The sequence below is a fragment of the Propithecus coquereli genome, unplaced genomic scaffold, assembly GCF_000956105.1.
Source record: "Propithecus coquereli isolate 6110/MARCELLA unplaced genomic scaffold, Pcoq_1.0 Scaffold370, whole genome shotgun sequence".
In the NCBI taxonomy this organism is placed as follows: Eukaryota; Metazoa; Chordata; class Mammalia; order Primates; family Indriidae; genus Propithecus; species Propithecus coquereli.
In genome coordinates, this window is record NW_012149397.1 from 2071389 (window position 1) to 2087120 (window position 15732).

Consider the following 15732-nt stretch of genomic DNA (forward strand, 5'->3'; position numbering starts at 1 on the left):
GGTGTACACTAAATGTAATGTGGTGGCCGTCAGTGCACAGCCTGGTGGGTGGTCATACTGGCTTAACCTGTGGCCTTCCAGGGAGTTGGGCAGGCGGAGCTGGGATGGGCAAGAACAGGCTCAGACTTCCCCAAGGTCACTCGGCAAAGCCACGATAGCACAGAGGCTCTGTCCTCGCTCCAGCCCATGGCCCCCTGGCCAGGAGCACACGCCCTCCTCTGCAGGGACACGCTCTCCAGGGAGTCCAGAAGACCTAAAAGGCGGTGCTTCAGCCTTTCAGGGACTTGGAAAACCTGCCAATGTCCACCTTCCTTCTCTATAAGGGCTTGCACCTCTTGCCTTGGGGGACAGCAGGCAAACCCTCAGCGCAGCTCTGTGGCCTGAGTTTAGCCCAAGCTGTGTGTACAGGACTTGGAAGCCTAGCTCAAATGGACTTACTATTTTTAGCTCATTCCATATGTTCTCTGAGGCTAATGTGGGGAAAAGTGAAGTGATGGACTCTTGGAGTCTTTTGTTTTGCTTTTGAGACAAGAGTCTCACTCTGTTACCCCAACTAGAGTGCAGTGGCATCATCATAGCCCACAGCAACCTCAAACTCTTGGGCTCAAGTGATCCTCTTACCTCAGCTCCAAGTAGCTGCGACTACAGGTGTGCGCCACCACACCCAGCTAATTTTTCTATTTTTAGTAGAGACGGGGGTCTTGCTCTTGCCCAGGCTAGGCGGAGTCTTTAACGTTCAAACAAAAAGGGGCTGGGCAGGAGGATGGATGGACTTGGATGAGAAGCTTTGAAGGGCTGTGCCCTTGCTGGTCTATGTTCTGAGATGAAACCCTACAAGGAACAGAGCTGGTGTCCTCTTGGGAGCTCATTGCAGTGTGCAGAGGAGGTTTGGTTTGCTTTATACAGTACAAGAAAGACCCCCGAGGTCTGCAACTGTGGTGTGGGCTCGGATCCAGCATCAGTTTCTCCTCTGGGCTCCGTGTGGGGTTGTAGCCCCTTCTGGGATGCAACAGTCCCATACGGACGGCCCTAAGACAGAGGGACTAATGGTCATGCTGGGTCTCCTGGCTGTAGTAGGTACTTTATAAAAGCTGCTCTGTGCCTGCCTGGCAGCTCTCAGTGTAGCTGAAACTCTGCATTCGGGGCTAATTCCTGGCTGTCGTCATCCTGGGAAGAACATGAGACAGGGCGGCCGCAGCCTGGGAACCACCAGAGGGAGCCCAGACCCACAGTCAGAGCTGAGCCTGACTCCCACTCTGGGAACCCAGACACAAGCTCAGAGCCGGGATGGACACCACCCATGGAGGCTACCACAGCCTTCCCAGACTCAGGCCCGGGGTGACCAGAGCACCGACGGCTCCCGGCCCTCAGGGCAAACTAACGGATGCCCGCCCCTCAACATTAAGGACACGCTGTCTGGTGTCATATCCTGGCCGGGGGCAGACACTTTGCCACCCTCTGACAGCCCCGTTCATTCTTAAGTGGCTCCTTGGTCCATGTCCCCACAGCATCTCTGTCCTGGCCTCACTCTGTGTCAGGACAATTCCCCCCCACCCCCGCCCCACCAAAGGAACAAAGGAACCTGCAGGAGGCTGACAGCTTAAACCAGGCCCACCCCAGCCTCCCCGCAGGGCTCTGGGGAAGAGCCAGCACGGAGGCACTGGACTACTCAGGCAGGCGCTGAGGGGGGGGTTTGGTGGCCTCGCCCCAGCTGTTGGGAGATACGGTATTTTCTCCCCACAATATAAACGTGGCAGCACAAAGACGAAAGTAGGGTCCATTCTTGGACTTGGCATCCTCTGCTCTTGAGCAGATATCTGGACGAGCCCTCTAGCACGAGCTGCTGGCCGCCTGCCTCTCAGGGGGTCGAGGTGAGGCCCCTGCCCTGCCTCACCCTCAGTCCACTCTGGCACAAAACAACCTGCTCTGGGGTTGACAGTCCCACCCTCTCCATAGCGAGAGCACCCACCACTGTCCGGACCCTTGGCTGGCTGCAGGGAGGATGCCTCAAGCGTGAAGGAGTCAAACCAAGGGCATCTGATGGGGACAGATGGCTTAAAAAGTAGGTCAGCCCTTCAGCAGCCCCCCACATTTGCATCCTACATCACAGTTCACATACTGTCGCAGTCCCCACTACACAGCAGGAGCTACGACCCCAGCACGACGCTGGCCGGGGCAGCCCACCTCCCCTCGTAGGCTGGGCTGGTGGCTTCGCTTCACCCCACAGTCAGCACTGGCTCTCTTTTCTGGCATAAGAAAAAAATGGGCATCAGGGCCAAACCCCCTCCGGGTATCTATACATGGAGCAACCATGTTCTTCAGCCGAGAAAATGGCCAAAAACATTGTCCATAAAGCATCAATTGGGAACCGAGGATGTGGCTCAGCTCTACTCAGGGTGATCTGGGGATGTTTTCATTCACGACCCTGAGCTGCAGACCCCAGGTCCCACGGGGCCCCAAAGCGCACAGGCCTGCTCCACGGCCAGCCGCAGAGGCGAGCTGCACTGACCGCCCAGCCTGACCACCTGGGCTGCCCAGGACACAGAAGTCGGGGCCCGCAGGTGGGGCAGAAGCCCTCCTCTCCGGGTGCCCTCTGCCCCAGGAGCCTCCCCACACCCACTGTAGAGGGCCTTGCCAAGCACTCAGTCTCCCCACGCCACGGAGGGATGAAGACACTACAGGGTAGGGGAGGGCCAGAAGGGCCCCACAAGGGCACCCGAGAGTCCCTGAGCTGAATGTGCTGCAGCCAACAAACAACCTGAGGAAAACACAAGGTGAGACCCATGGTTCCTGCAGGCACAGAGAAAGACCCAGAGGGTGTCAGCACCTGCCTGGTCAGGTGGGAGGATCCAAAAGGAAAACAGCTTCTGATCAACAGAACCACCAAGGCGCCATCTCGGGGTCTGCACCAAGACCCCTCCTCTCCGGTTCAGAGTCCACCATCCTTCAGCATGCACAGGGTCACCTGAGCTCCCCGCAGCATGTGCCGACCACAAGAAAGGATCCTGGTCCTATAGATCTATAGGTCTGTACCGAGGACCCGGATCATGGGGATCTACCAGGAGGTCTGCACTCCCTGGGGGCCTGCCCACCTGCTGCTCCCGACCTCAGCCCACTCCCTGTTCCTCCACACAGGGTCGGCTCCCAGCCTCTGGAACTGCCAGCTGCTCTGCTGGCCCTAGCCCAGGCACAGACACTTGGGTGCCCCGTGTCCCCAGCCCACGCTCTGACCTGGCTTCGACCTGCCCTGCCTGTGGCTGTTTCATCTTCTCTGGGCTTCACAGAGGCAGGGCTCTTTCTGTACTTCAAAATTTAATGCCCATTTTTCCTGGAGCTGTCTCTCTTCCACAAATTAGGGGGCAAAAATTCCCCCTCCTCTTGTGGGCTTTCTTGTGGGTTTACCCAGGAACCAGCAGATGTATGAACGAACGGGCAGCTCAAAGAGAAGCCCCGACCTCTACAGCCCTCGGGCCAGGGCCACACAGGACCGGACGGGAGGGGCAGTGCCAGCTCCCGTAGAGCAGCAGGGGGAGCTCAGAGGTCCAGAACTGACTCTAACGGGCCTTGAGAGGCACCCAGGGCAGGAGTCCACATGGGCTCTCCCTGACCTGTAACTGCAGGGCATGTGGGAGGCACATTATGGCCTGAAAAGACTAGGAGTCAGCCAGGGCTTGCCCGACAGGCCGAGCTGTGAGAACAAGCAAGACCACGGGACTCACAGCATCGAGGCAGAAACGAAGCCTGGACCACACCTGAAATCAATCCACCCATGCCAAATCTCCCAGGGCCCCGCACCCCTGGTGACAGTGCCAGGACAAACCACACGGGCATGAACCAGAAGAGGAACAGCAAGTGAGGTGTCAGGCGAGCAGGGGAGGACAAGGCTGCTGCAAAAGGTTTGAGTGCCGCACAGAGGGGGCTCTTCTAGCCCTCCCTGGACTCAGCTCAGCCACTGACCAGCTGCCGGACTGCAGAACCCATAGCCTGGACAACACTGCCGGGATGAGGCTCGCTGTTAAACGACTGAGAAGCCCCTGGGAAGTCCCCGGCATTTCAACGTGGCCCCTGTGTCCTCGACCTGCCCGCCTGGAGAATGGTGACCCACGTGGACCTCTGATGGGGTGGGCTGATGGCAATGGACGCCTCCCGTGGAGGTGGCCTCTGGCTCCCAACAAGCACAATGTATCTTTATTGTACAAGCAAAAAGTCAAGTGCCCCAAACCAGCATATCCAATCCAATTGTTTAAAAGCTTAATTGTTAAAAAGCTTAATTTTCTTGTTAAAAAGATAAAAACCTAAAAGCTCTACAGCTTTTGATTCATTTGCCAATCATTCTCAGCGTTAAAAAAACCAACTGCACAATTTCGGATGGCCCCGAGCAAGCGTGCCTTTCCTGGAAATGGAATTCCAGGGCACTGAGAGCCTGTTCCAGGGCATCTGAGCGACTGGAACTGAGTTTTGGGTTAGTGGAGACTCGAGGAACTGTGCACTGACTTCGTCCCTGCAGTCACATGAGCTCATAGGGAAATACACCAGGTAAAGTGCTCCGGCTGGATGGAAGAGGAGGAGGGGACGGCCAGGAAGGATGCACGCTCCAAAGAAGAGCCACAGGGGAGGCTGTCAGTCTCATCTTTCAGGTTGGAGAGGGCAGAGAGATGACAGCGGGGGCCAGATCTCCCCTTGCAGTGGAGAGGGGCTCGGGGCCCGAGCTGGAGCACGTTCTCTCAGCAGTGCCACATGCAGGGAGCGGGCGGGCGGGGTATGCGCAGCGTTGGACGTTGGGATTAGGCCCTGGTACAGAAGTCACACCCTCCAGTGACCTTTAGAACCATATGGGCTGGCTACATGCGTGTCTTCACAGTCCAGACACATGTGACACACACCATGCGTCTGGAGAAGGTTGGGGTTGTCTTTTTGTTGTCGCTGGAACTGGGGACAGCGGACATGTATATTTGCCACAATTGCAACAGAAAAAAAACTACATCCAACGCAAAAAAAATTAAATAAATGAGGTGACGAAAAAATGCAAAGGGCCCCAGTACATCGGGGCGGAGGTGCCCGAGGCGGAAGGCAGGCACTCCGCTGCACATGCTTTTGGAGCCCAGGCATGAGCCAAGAGCATGCACACGCGCTATGTGGGGCCAGGACGGCGGCGGGGGAGGGAAGGGGTGGCAGCCGCTCCCAGGGACCGGCTCGCAGGGTTCCACTTTTGATATTAAATAGGTGACTTCGATGGGGTGGGGGAGGCATCCTATGAAATGTATGAAAGGTAATGAAGACAGGGAGAGCGTGGGGTGGGGAGAAACCAAGGGCCAGGAGGTGATAAAATACAAAAGAACAAATACAGACAGATGGACACAGATACGGGTCCACTGAGGAATCGAGCACGAGGTTTGCTACTAGACTTATAGGTCACTCTCTCAGACGTTGGGTGGTAAACCGTCCAGCCTGCAAATGAATATAAAGGGAAGAAAACAAAGAGACACTCATCAAGTACAGGTTGCTGCGATTCCTCCTCCACACCAACAGCCACACCAGCCTCGTCACTTAACATCCACGGCTCCATCTAGCCCAGCCCAGAGCACCAAAGCCACTGACCACGTAATGGGAAGGTGGAGTGTAGGAGTGGAAGAGAAGCGGCCCGGAGGAGGGCAGGGTGGGGCCGGGTGCCTTCGTGGTCACCATGATTTCTCTGGACAGAGATGGTGAGGACAGGAGAGCACCTTATCGAGCAGCTGCTGCTGTCCACGACAGCACTGACGAGAAAGCATTTCCTCCTCAGGGCCAACTCCCAGCTGAAAGCTGTGCCCTTGTCCCCCAGCCGTCCCTCTGGACTTTGGAAGGACCTGGTGTTTAGCACCGTCTGGCTCCACTGCGAGGAACAGGGCTGGGGCGGGCAGCCAGTGCCTAGGAATACGTGCTACAGAGCACACAGCTAGACGCCAGGTCCCCCCCTCCCCGGTCCTGGCCACTTCCCTGAGGTCCGCTCTAGCAAAGCATCACCTCCCCCTGAGCTGCTTACAGCAGGACTTGGCGGTGGTTAGGGCAATTCCATTCTTTTCATCCAAAGACTACATCTTTTTCTTTTCCTTTCTTACGAAGCTACTCGGCAGCCTTTGCTGCAGCTCGTGCCCCCTCTACACAATACAGGTGTGCTCCTGGGGACACCACTGAGGCCCTGGGTGGCTAGCACATGCTCGGAGACAGGCAAGCTGGGAATCACCTTGGCCACGCGCTCCGCCTCCGTCACTGGCTAAGCCGGAGCAGATGTCCGAAGACAGGGAGGCCCGGACGGAGCAGGGCTGCTGAGTCTGCACGGCCTTCCCGCTCGGGCCGGTGCTGGCCGCAGCGGGCCCCGCACTGGCTTGGGCAGGGTCCTTAGCAGGAGGGCCTCTGCTGGAGTCAGCCAAGTGACCTGGGCAGGAGGAGAAGAGGTGACAGGCACGATGAGGCGCTGCCGGGCAGGGGCCATGCGGGCTGAGTCTGTTCTGCCTGCTGGTTGCTGGGTGACCTTGGGGAAATTGAGTCTCCTGCAGACGAAGGGCACGTGGCCTGGTCTCCCATATGGGAGTGTTGGGGAAGATCAAAGAAAGTGCCCAGTCTCCACCAGTCCCCAGCACTGTGCTGGACTTGTGCTGTGCAAACATGGTGACAAAAGCCACACACCCAGGCTCGCAGTGGCCTGTGCATGTCTCACCCTAATTAGTCTCCTCCTAGCTGTGGGAATTGGCACTGAATTCACATATTTTGTGCAATTTGTGGATGTGTGCCCTGCAGGTGGTTGGCTTACAGGTAGCTTATAGCGGCTTCCCGCCTGGCATGCTTGGAGACCTGGGCTCACAGGTGTCCACCTCAGAGCGCCAGGGCTCTCAGGCTCTGTACATGCAGCAGTGCCACTCGGGAGGCCTCAGGAATGCCTGATAGGCATAGGCATGGGCTCCTGGCTGCCTGGAGCCAGACCAGTGCCACCGCAGTGCCTGGGTGTCACCTTGAACAAGACCAGGAGTTTGTCATCATTCTACTCCCCACTCCCAAAGGCAGCTCCTCGGCTGGCAAGCACCTGAGAAACGGGGTCAAAGGAAGCAGTTGCCACCCTTCTGAGGCAGCACCCTGCAGGGAGGAGCAGGTGGGGGAGAGCCACCTCGAGCTTCCCTGGCACCCCTCACCCCTCACTCAGGGGTGAGGCCTGGCTCCCCGCGGCCCCTGGGTAAGCACAGGCCTTGCCTCTCTGCACCTCGGCCTGCACTGATGTCCCTGTTGCAGGGAAAGGAGACTCAGAAAGGAGAAAACCCCAAGTGTTCTTCCTGGTCTGAGGGTGTCACATGTGCACTGAGCCCACCTCCCAAGCTCACTTGGGGATCCCTGGGCCCCGCTCCCATCCCATTCCCCCATCCCAGCGCAGCCCTCCCCCTGGAGGCCGACCTGTGCTGGAGGCCACAACCTTGAGCTGCCGCACCAGGGGGTTCAGCAGCTTCCCAGCCTTCAGCTTGCCCTTGCTGGTTTTCCTCCGGCGGCCGGTAGGGGGCGCCGTGTGGAAGAAGCCCACGTTGGGGGGCAGCGGCTTGCCCAGCCGGCGGTACAGAGCCTCGATCTCCTGCTTCTGCTGGCTCTGAAGCTCTGAGATCTCCTTCAGGTGCCTGGAGGAGGGGAGAGAGGAACAGGGCAGGTGAGCGCCCTCAGCAATTTCCAACACTGCCGCCGTGTGAGAACAGGTGGTGTGGGGTGGGCAGCTGTGTCTGTGCCTTGGCCCAGGTCACTTGGAAGGGCCACACTGGGATTTAAAATGGCAACTGTTTATATTCAAAGCAGGAGGGCACCCTGTTGGGGGCCTCAGGTATTAACATGCCCAATGACAGGGGTGAGCCTAAGGAGCTTCAAATTTTCCCATATCCACAATGTGTTTTAATGGTTGTCGGTCAGGGACTCCACGCTTACACTTGCAATAAAAACCCTAAATGTTTACACAGGTGAACAGAAAATCAGCTGGTGCCCGGAACTGAGAGACTGCCTCAGATCACCACGCAAACATGCGTTATTTCCTCAAGGCAACAAAGAGAGTGTGGGAGGCAGCTCAGAGGAGGCGCCAGACCTACACGAGCAGGCCACAGAGACACTTATTTCCGGCCAGCCCACTGGGTCTAGTGTGGAAGGTCACATGTCATCGTACAGGTGAAATGCAGGTGGATCACTGGTCATGGGCGAGGGCAGTTTCCAGGACAGCGGAGGAAAGAGGCCATGGCTCCCTGCTGGGCCGCCCTGGGGACTTGCTGGCAGAGTCTGGGGCTGCGGCCCTCCCTGCTGCATCTGGGAGCACTGAGCTTCTGCAAGGCCTGATGCCTCCCATGGGGCCCCAGCTGCGCAGCTAGGGGGCTGCGGCACCTCCTTGCCACCCCAGGCCCTCCTCTTATGGCTAGGAAAACAGGTGGTTTCCACAGTTGGAAATGAGGAAGCAAGTTCTGATTTTACCTCCTGTATCTTCAATAACTGCCAAACTTGCTTTTTAAAAAATGGCTTTATTTAGCTACTAAAAATAAATAAAAATAAAATCCTGAATGGCTTTCTCCATACGAACACCAGAGAGGAAAAACAAAGGACTGTCTGCACCAGATTATCTTCCGAAAGGGAGAACTGTTTGAAGAGAGAGTGCTGACTGCCCGGGAGGGCATTGCGTGGGCAGAGGCGGCGTCCTGTCCAGAAGGACTTCAGGCCCCTCCGAGGCCCGAGCCCCACAGCCCAGCTGCGGCTGCCCTGACTGCAATGGGATTCCCATGCTGGGGTTCCCCAGCTGCTCCCTGCCGAACCAGGGGCCCCAGATGTCTGCACGCACAGGCTGGGCCAAGGACAGGGCTCCTAGAGCCCTAAGAAACCCCAATGCTCACACCAGAAACCCCGCGGTGGAGCCCAGGCACCTGCGTTCTAACGAGGTGTCTGGGGGTGTTGATGCAAGCAAGGTTTGGGAACTGCTGGCTACTTCCTATCAGATGCCACCAAGTCCCCTCAATTCCCAGTTGAGGTTCAAAATCTCCCTTGTTCCCTTCGAAATGGTCTACCCCTTTCTACTGGGGGCTCCATGGTCCTCTCGGTGTCTATTTCCCCTGTCCTAGGTTCTGTGAATCACCTCCTGTCTTTTGGGGTGCTTCTGGGCTCCTTCCCCTCCCTCTGTCCTTCCCTTACTAGGCCCTGCCCCTTTCTCTAGGCCCCACCCACTCCTGACTCCCAACCACACCTGCTATTTAGGCCCGCCCCTCATCTCTAGGCCCTGTCCCACACCTAGGCCGCTCCCCTGGCTCCCCCAGGGGTTCCCACCCACTCTCACCCAGGATACAGGCTCTCCTCAGAGCCTGCAGCAGCTTCTGTCCCCAGAGTTCTCACATCCAAACTCTCCTGCCCCTTCTGCAAGGCCCCCCTCATGGTGGCTGGCAGTGGACTGTGGCCTGGCCACATCTCAGCTCCCCTTTGTGCCTGCTGACCACTGGCTTCCTAGGGTAACATGCTCGCTGAGAGGCCGTGCCCCTGCCCTTCTGTCCTGAGAGGTTCCAGGTTGTGCCCACCTTGGGACCCATCCACCCACTTGCCTCCACGAAGGTTCTGCTGGGCCATGAGGCTGCAGGGGCTGCCTTCCTCGGTGCCCCCAAGACCAGCACCACGTCCACCCAGCCCTGCCCTCCTGCCTCCCCGGCCGGCTCCAGCTCACCCCTTGTCAGCTCTTCACAGACCGGAGGACACTCAGTACCTCCTCAATGGCAGCTCTGACCACCCCACCCAGCCGGGCAGAGGCCACGCAAAGAGGACGGCAGGAGAGAAAGGAGGCGCACAGCTCCTGTGCAGCTCTGTGATCTCAAACAGCACCCAGCTCTCTATCTGCTGTTCAGCTGCTGGCGAATCCTGTGTTAGCCACATCTTAATACCCTCACTGTTGGGCTCTATCTCCTACCCCGAAGGACATCTCAAGGTGGCAGGTGCCTCACAGTACCCCCTGACCATACTAGGGACGGAATAAATGTTTGCTGGATGAGAGAGACAGAGGGTAAGGAAGAAGGAGAGACAAATGGGAAGGGAGGGAGAGACAGAGATGGAGAAAGAGATATGGGAGTGAGGGAAAGAGGGAGAGAGACAGAGGGAGGGGAGAAAAAAAGGAGACAGTGAGAAACAGGGAAGGAAAGAGACGGAGAGAGAGGGAGAGAGAAATGGGAAGAGAGACAAAGAGAGGGAGAAAGAGGGGGAGAAGCAGACAGAGTGAGGAAGGCACACAACCCAGTGACAACTCAGTGACACCCCGAGACATCCCCCTGCGGGCAGCAGAAGGAAGGAGTCGGCTGCAGGAAGGCACCAGAAGGGCGGTATGGCCCTCAGAGCAGCCAGGCAGATGGCAGGGCAGGGGCTGGCCCAGCCTGGAGGACACTCTAGGTGGGGAGCTCTCTACCCAGAGCAGCAGGGATGGGTCTAAGGTGGCCTCATCTCTGCCTGCCCAGCAGCTACAAGTGGCTGCTTGGCCAGGACTTCAGCCCTGCCCCATCGCTTCCCGCACACAGTGGAGGCCCTCCCCAAAGGACCTACTTCTCCCGCAGACTCTGCAGCTCCTTCTTTATGTCAGCGTCCTCGAACTCCGAGTCATTGTCGCTGCTGATGTAGGAGGACTGGGAGTGGAAGGATGTCACGCTGATGGTGGGGACCTTCACGCCTGCTCTGCCAGGCGTCTCTGGGTCCAGAGAGCCAGCCTGCGAGGGCCTGTGCAGGAAGGCGGTGGCCTTCTTCACCAGGTCGCTGGCCACGCTCCCGCCACTGGGCAGGGATGCCTGCTTCTGCACCGCGGGCCGCCCCTGAGGACACTCGTCCCCAGAGTCACTGGATACGGGCTCGCCCAAGCCGATCTCTATAGAGGAGGCTGTCTGCACCCGCCGCACTGCCAGCTTCACGTCGGGGCTGGAAGGCGCCTCGTCCAGGTAGACATCGGGTGGGGCGGAGTACCTCAGGCTGTGGGGGGAGGACAGCGTCCACTCGTCCTGCGTGCTGACCACTGAGAAGCGGCCCACGGTCTTGGCTGGCGAGCTGCCATCCTGCTGCCCCGGCCGCTTCCAAGGGGACCCTGAGGCCCGAGTGCTGTACGTCTGGGGGTGGCTGGCCTGACCAGCCTCTGCGAACATCCCCGTGCTGCTCTGAAGGAGCTCTGCCGAGCGTTCCCCAGGGACCCTGCTGTCCATGGCTGTGGGTTCCTTAAGTGCAGGGCTCGCATCCTTGGGAAACAAGTGGAAATGAAGAGACTCCACGACAACACCAGCAGAGAGCAAGCCCCACCTGCCAACCAGGGGGCTTGTCAAAGAAGTCAGCCTTACCTGGGGGGCGCTTGGTGCCATGGAGGAGTCGGAGGCCACCTGCCCGCCGTCTCTGTGAAAGCCCAGAGTGCTGCTGGGAGACAACTCTGCTGTAGGAGCATCAGAAACGTTACTGGGCTGGTGAAAGAGGAACAGAGGTGGCGCCCGCCAACCAACCAAAACCAAATCCCACGGAGCACTGCCAGCTGGGTGGGAAAAGGGAGCTGGCACTTGCAGGAGCCACTTGTGTGTGCTCATGGCAGTTTTGAAAACTGAAAATACACCATTGATGTCCCAGCCCCGTGGCATCTGCTGCATGTCACTGTATGGAAGCCACCCTACAAACTCCCGGCAAGGGGAGAGGCTTCAGCCCCAGACACCAGGTGCAGCCAGGCCCTCCGTGCACCTGACGGCCAGAACCCAGTCTTGCCCCGCTGTCTTCTGACATCAGAGAGTTGCACAGAGCAGATCGACAGGGCTGGGACCAGCCCTGCTCCCACAGCGTCTGGGGAATGTCCACTGCACCTGCAGCTGTCTCCGTGTTCTCCTTCCACAAAGACATTTCTGATCACCTTTCCCAGGGGTGCCATGAAGAGCCAATAAGAGAAGCTGAGCAAGTTGGTGAGGGGGTCCCCACTGCAGCCGAGATCCCCATATGGCAAAAGAAACTTGTGGGCAAGCAGGGCATGAGCCATACCTACGTGCCACAGGCATAGGCAGCAGGAGCCGACAGAGCCTCCTGGGAGGCTGGGGGCCACTCTACACACACACGTCTCCTTTGCACACCCCAAGAGGAAACTTGCAAGGGAATGTTAGCCCACATTCCTGAGGAGACTCGGTCCAGTCTCTGCCATGCATCCCCAGCCGTGGGCAATGATCAACTCCCCTCCTCACATCCCTGCAGTGGGGGCCATCTGACCTTTCTTTGCATACCTTCAGGGACAAGAGGCTCACTACAAACTACAACCCCTCTATTTCTAAACAGCTCTGATTGCCATAGAAGTTCACCTTTTCCAAACTAGAATCTGTCTCCTCAGAGCTTCCCCCGCGAGTTCTGCACTGTGGGAAGAGTGTGAACCGGGAGTGCAAGTCACATCATCAGTGAAGCCCAGTTTCCTCATCTGCAAAAGGGGCCCGTGGGATACATCTCACAGCACAAGGTCCGAGTCAGACGGAGTGACGAGGGCAGCCTAGCGCGTGGCCAGGCAGAGGTGCTCAAACACAACCTCTCGTTTTTGCCCTTTCACAGACACCCCGCTTCCCCCGTCCCTCAGCCTCCCCAGGCTGAATATCACCAGTTCTTCGTGTGCTCAGCTTCTGACCCCAGTGCCAGCTGTCCTATACCCTCTTAAAGTATGGCATGTAGAAATAAACATAGCCTGGACTGTGGGGCCCCACCTGCCGCTGACCCACACTGAGCTGTCTGTTAAGAGGCTCGGCTGGAGCCCCCCAAAAATTCCAGACTGAGAAGGAACCTCGCTCCTTAGAAGGTCAGCCCAGCTCCCTGAAGAAGGGGACTCGGGCACTCAGGTAATGAAATGAGAACCAAAGCAAAGGAGTTTCTACGAAATGTGCAAAGCCAGGAGTCAAGAGGGACCCTGCGTCAGGTCTGAGGGATGGCCCTGGCCTCAGCCGCTTCCCAGGAGCTGCGGCATCGCCCAGCCCCACGGCGCCCCTCCTGCCAAAATAACCCTGGGTGTTCTGTGGGTATCCTGTAACCCTGCTGAATAAGCGCAGGGCCTGAGGGAGGTCCACCCGAACGTGTTCAGATGCTCAGCGCAGGAGAACCCAGGGCAAAGACACAGTCCCTACCCCGTCCTAACATCCACCAGTGGGGCTGATCCATTTCCACAGAGAGGACTTTCTCTCTTTGGAGTGGGAGCATGTGTTTCATTCTAGAACACAGTGGGCTTTAGTTAAGCCTCACCTGAGATACTGAAAGATCCCTTAAAGATAAAAGGGATGATTTTACCCCTCAAAAGACAAAGGGTGGGGGTGCAGATGCAGAAGGTTCTGGGGCAAGGAAGGCTGGTGGTACCTCAACAGCACGGGGTTGGGTGGCCATCATGGGCTTGGTTACCTGTCATTGATAAAGATGTGCCCTGCTCCGTCATACCCCCTCGAGTAGGCGCCAGTTCTGACTTTTCCAACTGGAGGAAGAAACACAAAGGAAAGAGCTGAGACTGGCTTGTCAACATTTCAGCAGCTAAATCTGCAAATCCATTTCCCCTCCTGTCTCTGGAGCTGCCCTTGGGCAGCCCCTCCATGCATACCAAGACCCCATACAGGGGTCCCTTGTTGCAAGACACGCGTGGGTGAGCCAGGCAGGGGCGGGTGGGTCACCCAGAGTGGGACAGGCCCTGGGTGATGGTGGCCCTGCATAGCTGGGATGCCTGCCCACCCCCAGGCACTGGCCCCTGCCCCTGCCCTAGGACGGCGCCTCTAGGATGAAGCTGCTACTCACCGAGGGCTGGGGCAGCCGCGCATGCCCTGGGACCGCATCACTAGGCACCAGGGGCAGGGCCAGGTCTCCCCCACAGGCCTCCGTGCGAGGCCGGTCCCCTCTCAGGGGATCCAGGGTGAAGTCTCTGTCGCCCACCTCCACGGGAGTCCCAGCTGAGGCTGAGGAGGTGGGCACGTGCTCCTGGTAGAGCAGGGTCCTCAGCTTCTCATCCAGGCTCTTGATGGTGCTGTCCACAAAGCCCACTCTCGGGGGCGGCCCTTCCCCATCTGACTCCAGGGCCGAGGGTGGCTGTGGTGGGGCGGCAGGCCCCAAGGGTGGGCTTGGGAGCTGGGAGGCAGCCAGGCTGACGGCTCCCACTGCGGCAGGGAGTGGGGGAGGGGGCTGCCCCAAGCTGGGCTGCGGGGCCCCACTGGGGGGGCTGGGCTCAGGTGCAGGAACCGGCAGGGGTTCCCCTGGGGCACTGGCCTCTCTGGCTGAGGCGGGCTCCCCAAGACCCATGGCACAGAGGGAGGGCTCCAGAGGTGGGGCACGAGGTCCCAGGCCCACCGCGAGGGGCTGTGAAGCAAGCCGGGCATCGTGAGTCTCCACTAGTGGCTGGGTGGTCTCGAGCTCACTGGTCGGCCCCTGAGGGGTTCCTGGACCCCCTGCCTGGACGGCAGTCCCTGACACTGGCTCTGGCATGGTGCTGGTGGCTGGTGCAGCTGCGTCTTGAGGCAGAGCAGTCACAGGAGGGGAAGATGGTACCAAAGGGGCGGGTGTCCCGCTGGGAGTGCTGCCGGGGCCCGCCTGGCTCAGGAACTGCTGACCAGCTAGGAGGCCAGGTTGCTCCTTCAAGGGCAGCTGGTCTTTATAGGGTGCTGGATCTAGAAGAAATGGAAAAATGGCTTTGTACCGGCCTACTCTGCTCCTATTTACCTGGCTCTCCCCTGGCTAAAAAGATGTCTTGCACAGCCTGGCCTGGCCCCAGCACGCTCGGTTTCTGTTTCCCCAGCACGCCAGGTCCCTGCCTGCCCACAGCTCGGGCCGGGCACTGAATGCTGCTCCCGCGGATCTCTGAGCCGCCACCGTCTCACCTCCAGGCCCTGTGCCAACAGTGTCCCCTCTGGCTGAACTAGCAGCACTCCCTTCCCTCTGTGTGTAGCATGGGACCACCAGGTATGGCCTGCTATCTGTTCGTCATCCATCTGTCCTTACCCTCACCCTCGAGGAGAGCACCATGAAAACATGGCTCGTCTATCCTGCACTAGCCCATTCAACAAAAAATTTTAAAATGGACTTCTTAAAAATTAAGGTGTTTAGGTAGTGAGCTGCGTACACCCCCATGCCAGGAGCGAACAGAAGCCTGGAATGGCCTGTCAATCAGACTCCCACTCTTCGGTACAGTCCAAAGCATGACTTTCCAGGGCTGGTAAATGGTGCTGGGGGGAAAAACTTGGAACCCAGGCAGTGAAACAAAGTCCAACAGCATCTTGTCCAGGAACTCATGGAGCTTTTAACACACTCACGGGCGCTTCGGACATCTGAGCGGAGGATACAGGATACAGCATTTCTCAAACTTACTTGGCCTTGGAGCCCATTTCTCCTTACTTTAAAAAACAAAAAAACCTTTTGTTCTTCTAAAAAACACAAACAATGCACAAAACAAAAATGAAAACTGTAAAAAAAAAAAAAAAAAAAAGGTGGGGATGAGGAGATTACCAAGACCTGGTCCCCTCTATGTTCCCAGACTGACTTTGCCCCTCCCCCCACCAGCCCAACAAGTTAGATAATTCTGACGAGCATTTCCTCCGCTGTTCTTCGTTGTGGCTTTCCCATATGTGTCTCTAAACACCATAGTTCAGTTTTGCACATCCTATCGACGGAATGGTACTCTATGCTTTGGTGCCTGGCCTTGCTCTCACACTGTGTTTGTGAGCTGCGTCTGTGTTGTCGTGTGTCTGCAACTGTACCACAATG

The 15732-nt window shown here is 58.0% G+C and overlaps 1 protein-coding gene across 1 annotated transcript in view; it reads right to left on the minus strand.

The window, feature by feature from the left end:
• WNK2 (WNK lysine deficient protein kinase 2) overlaps positions 1 to 15732 on the minus strand; it is a 124428-nt gene that overhangs the window by 12199 nt on the left and 96497 nt on the right. The window contains exons 19-25 of the mRNA XM_012651814.1: positions 13777 to 14639; positions 13393 to 13462; positions 11334 to 11422; positions 10558 to 11234; positions 7423 to 7637; positions 6224 to 6415; positions 5350 to 5448 (exon numbers count right to left, since the gene is read on the minus strand). Coding sequence (XP_012507268.1) covers positions 5350 to 5448; positions 6224 to 6415; positions 7423 to 7637; positions 10558 to 11234; positions 11334 to 11422; positions 13393 to 13462; positions 13777 to 14639 — 2205 coding nt within the window. The remainder of the gene's footprint in view (positions 1 to 5349; positions 5449 to 6223; positions 6416 to 7422; positions 7638 to 10557; positions 11235 to 11333; positions 11423 to 13392; positions 13463 to 13776; positions 14640 to 15732) is intronic.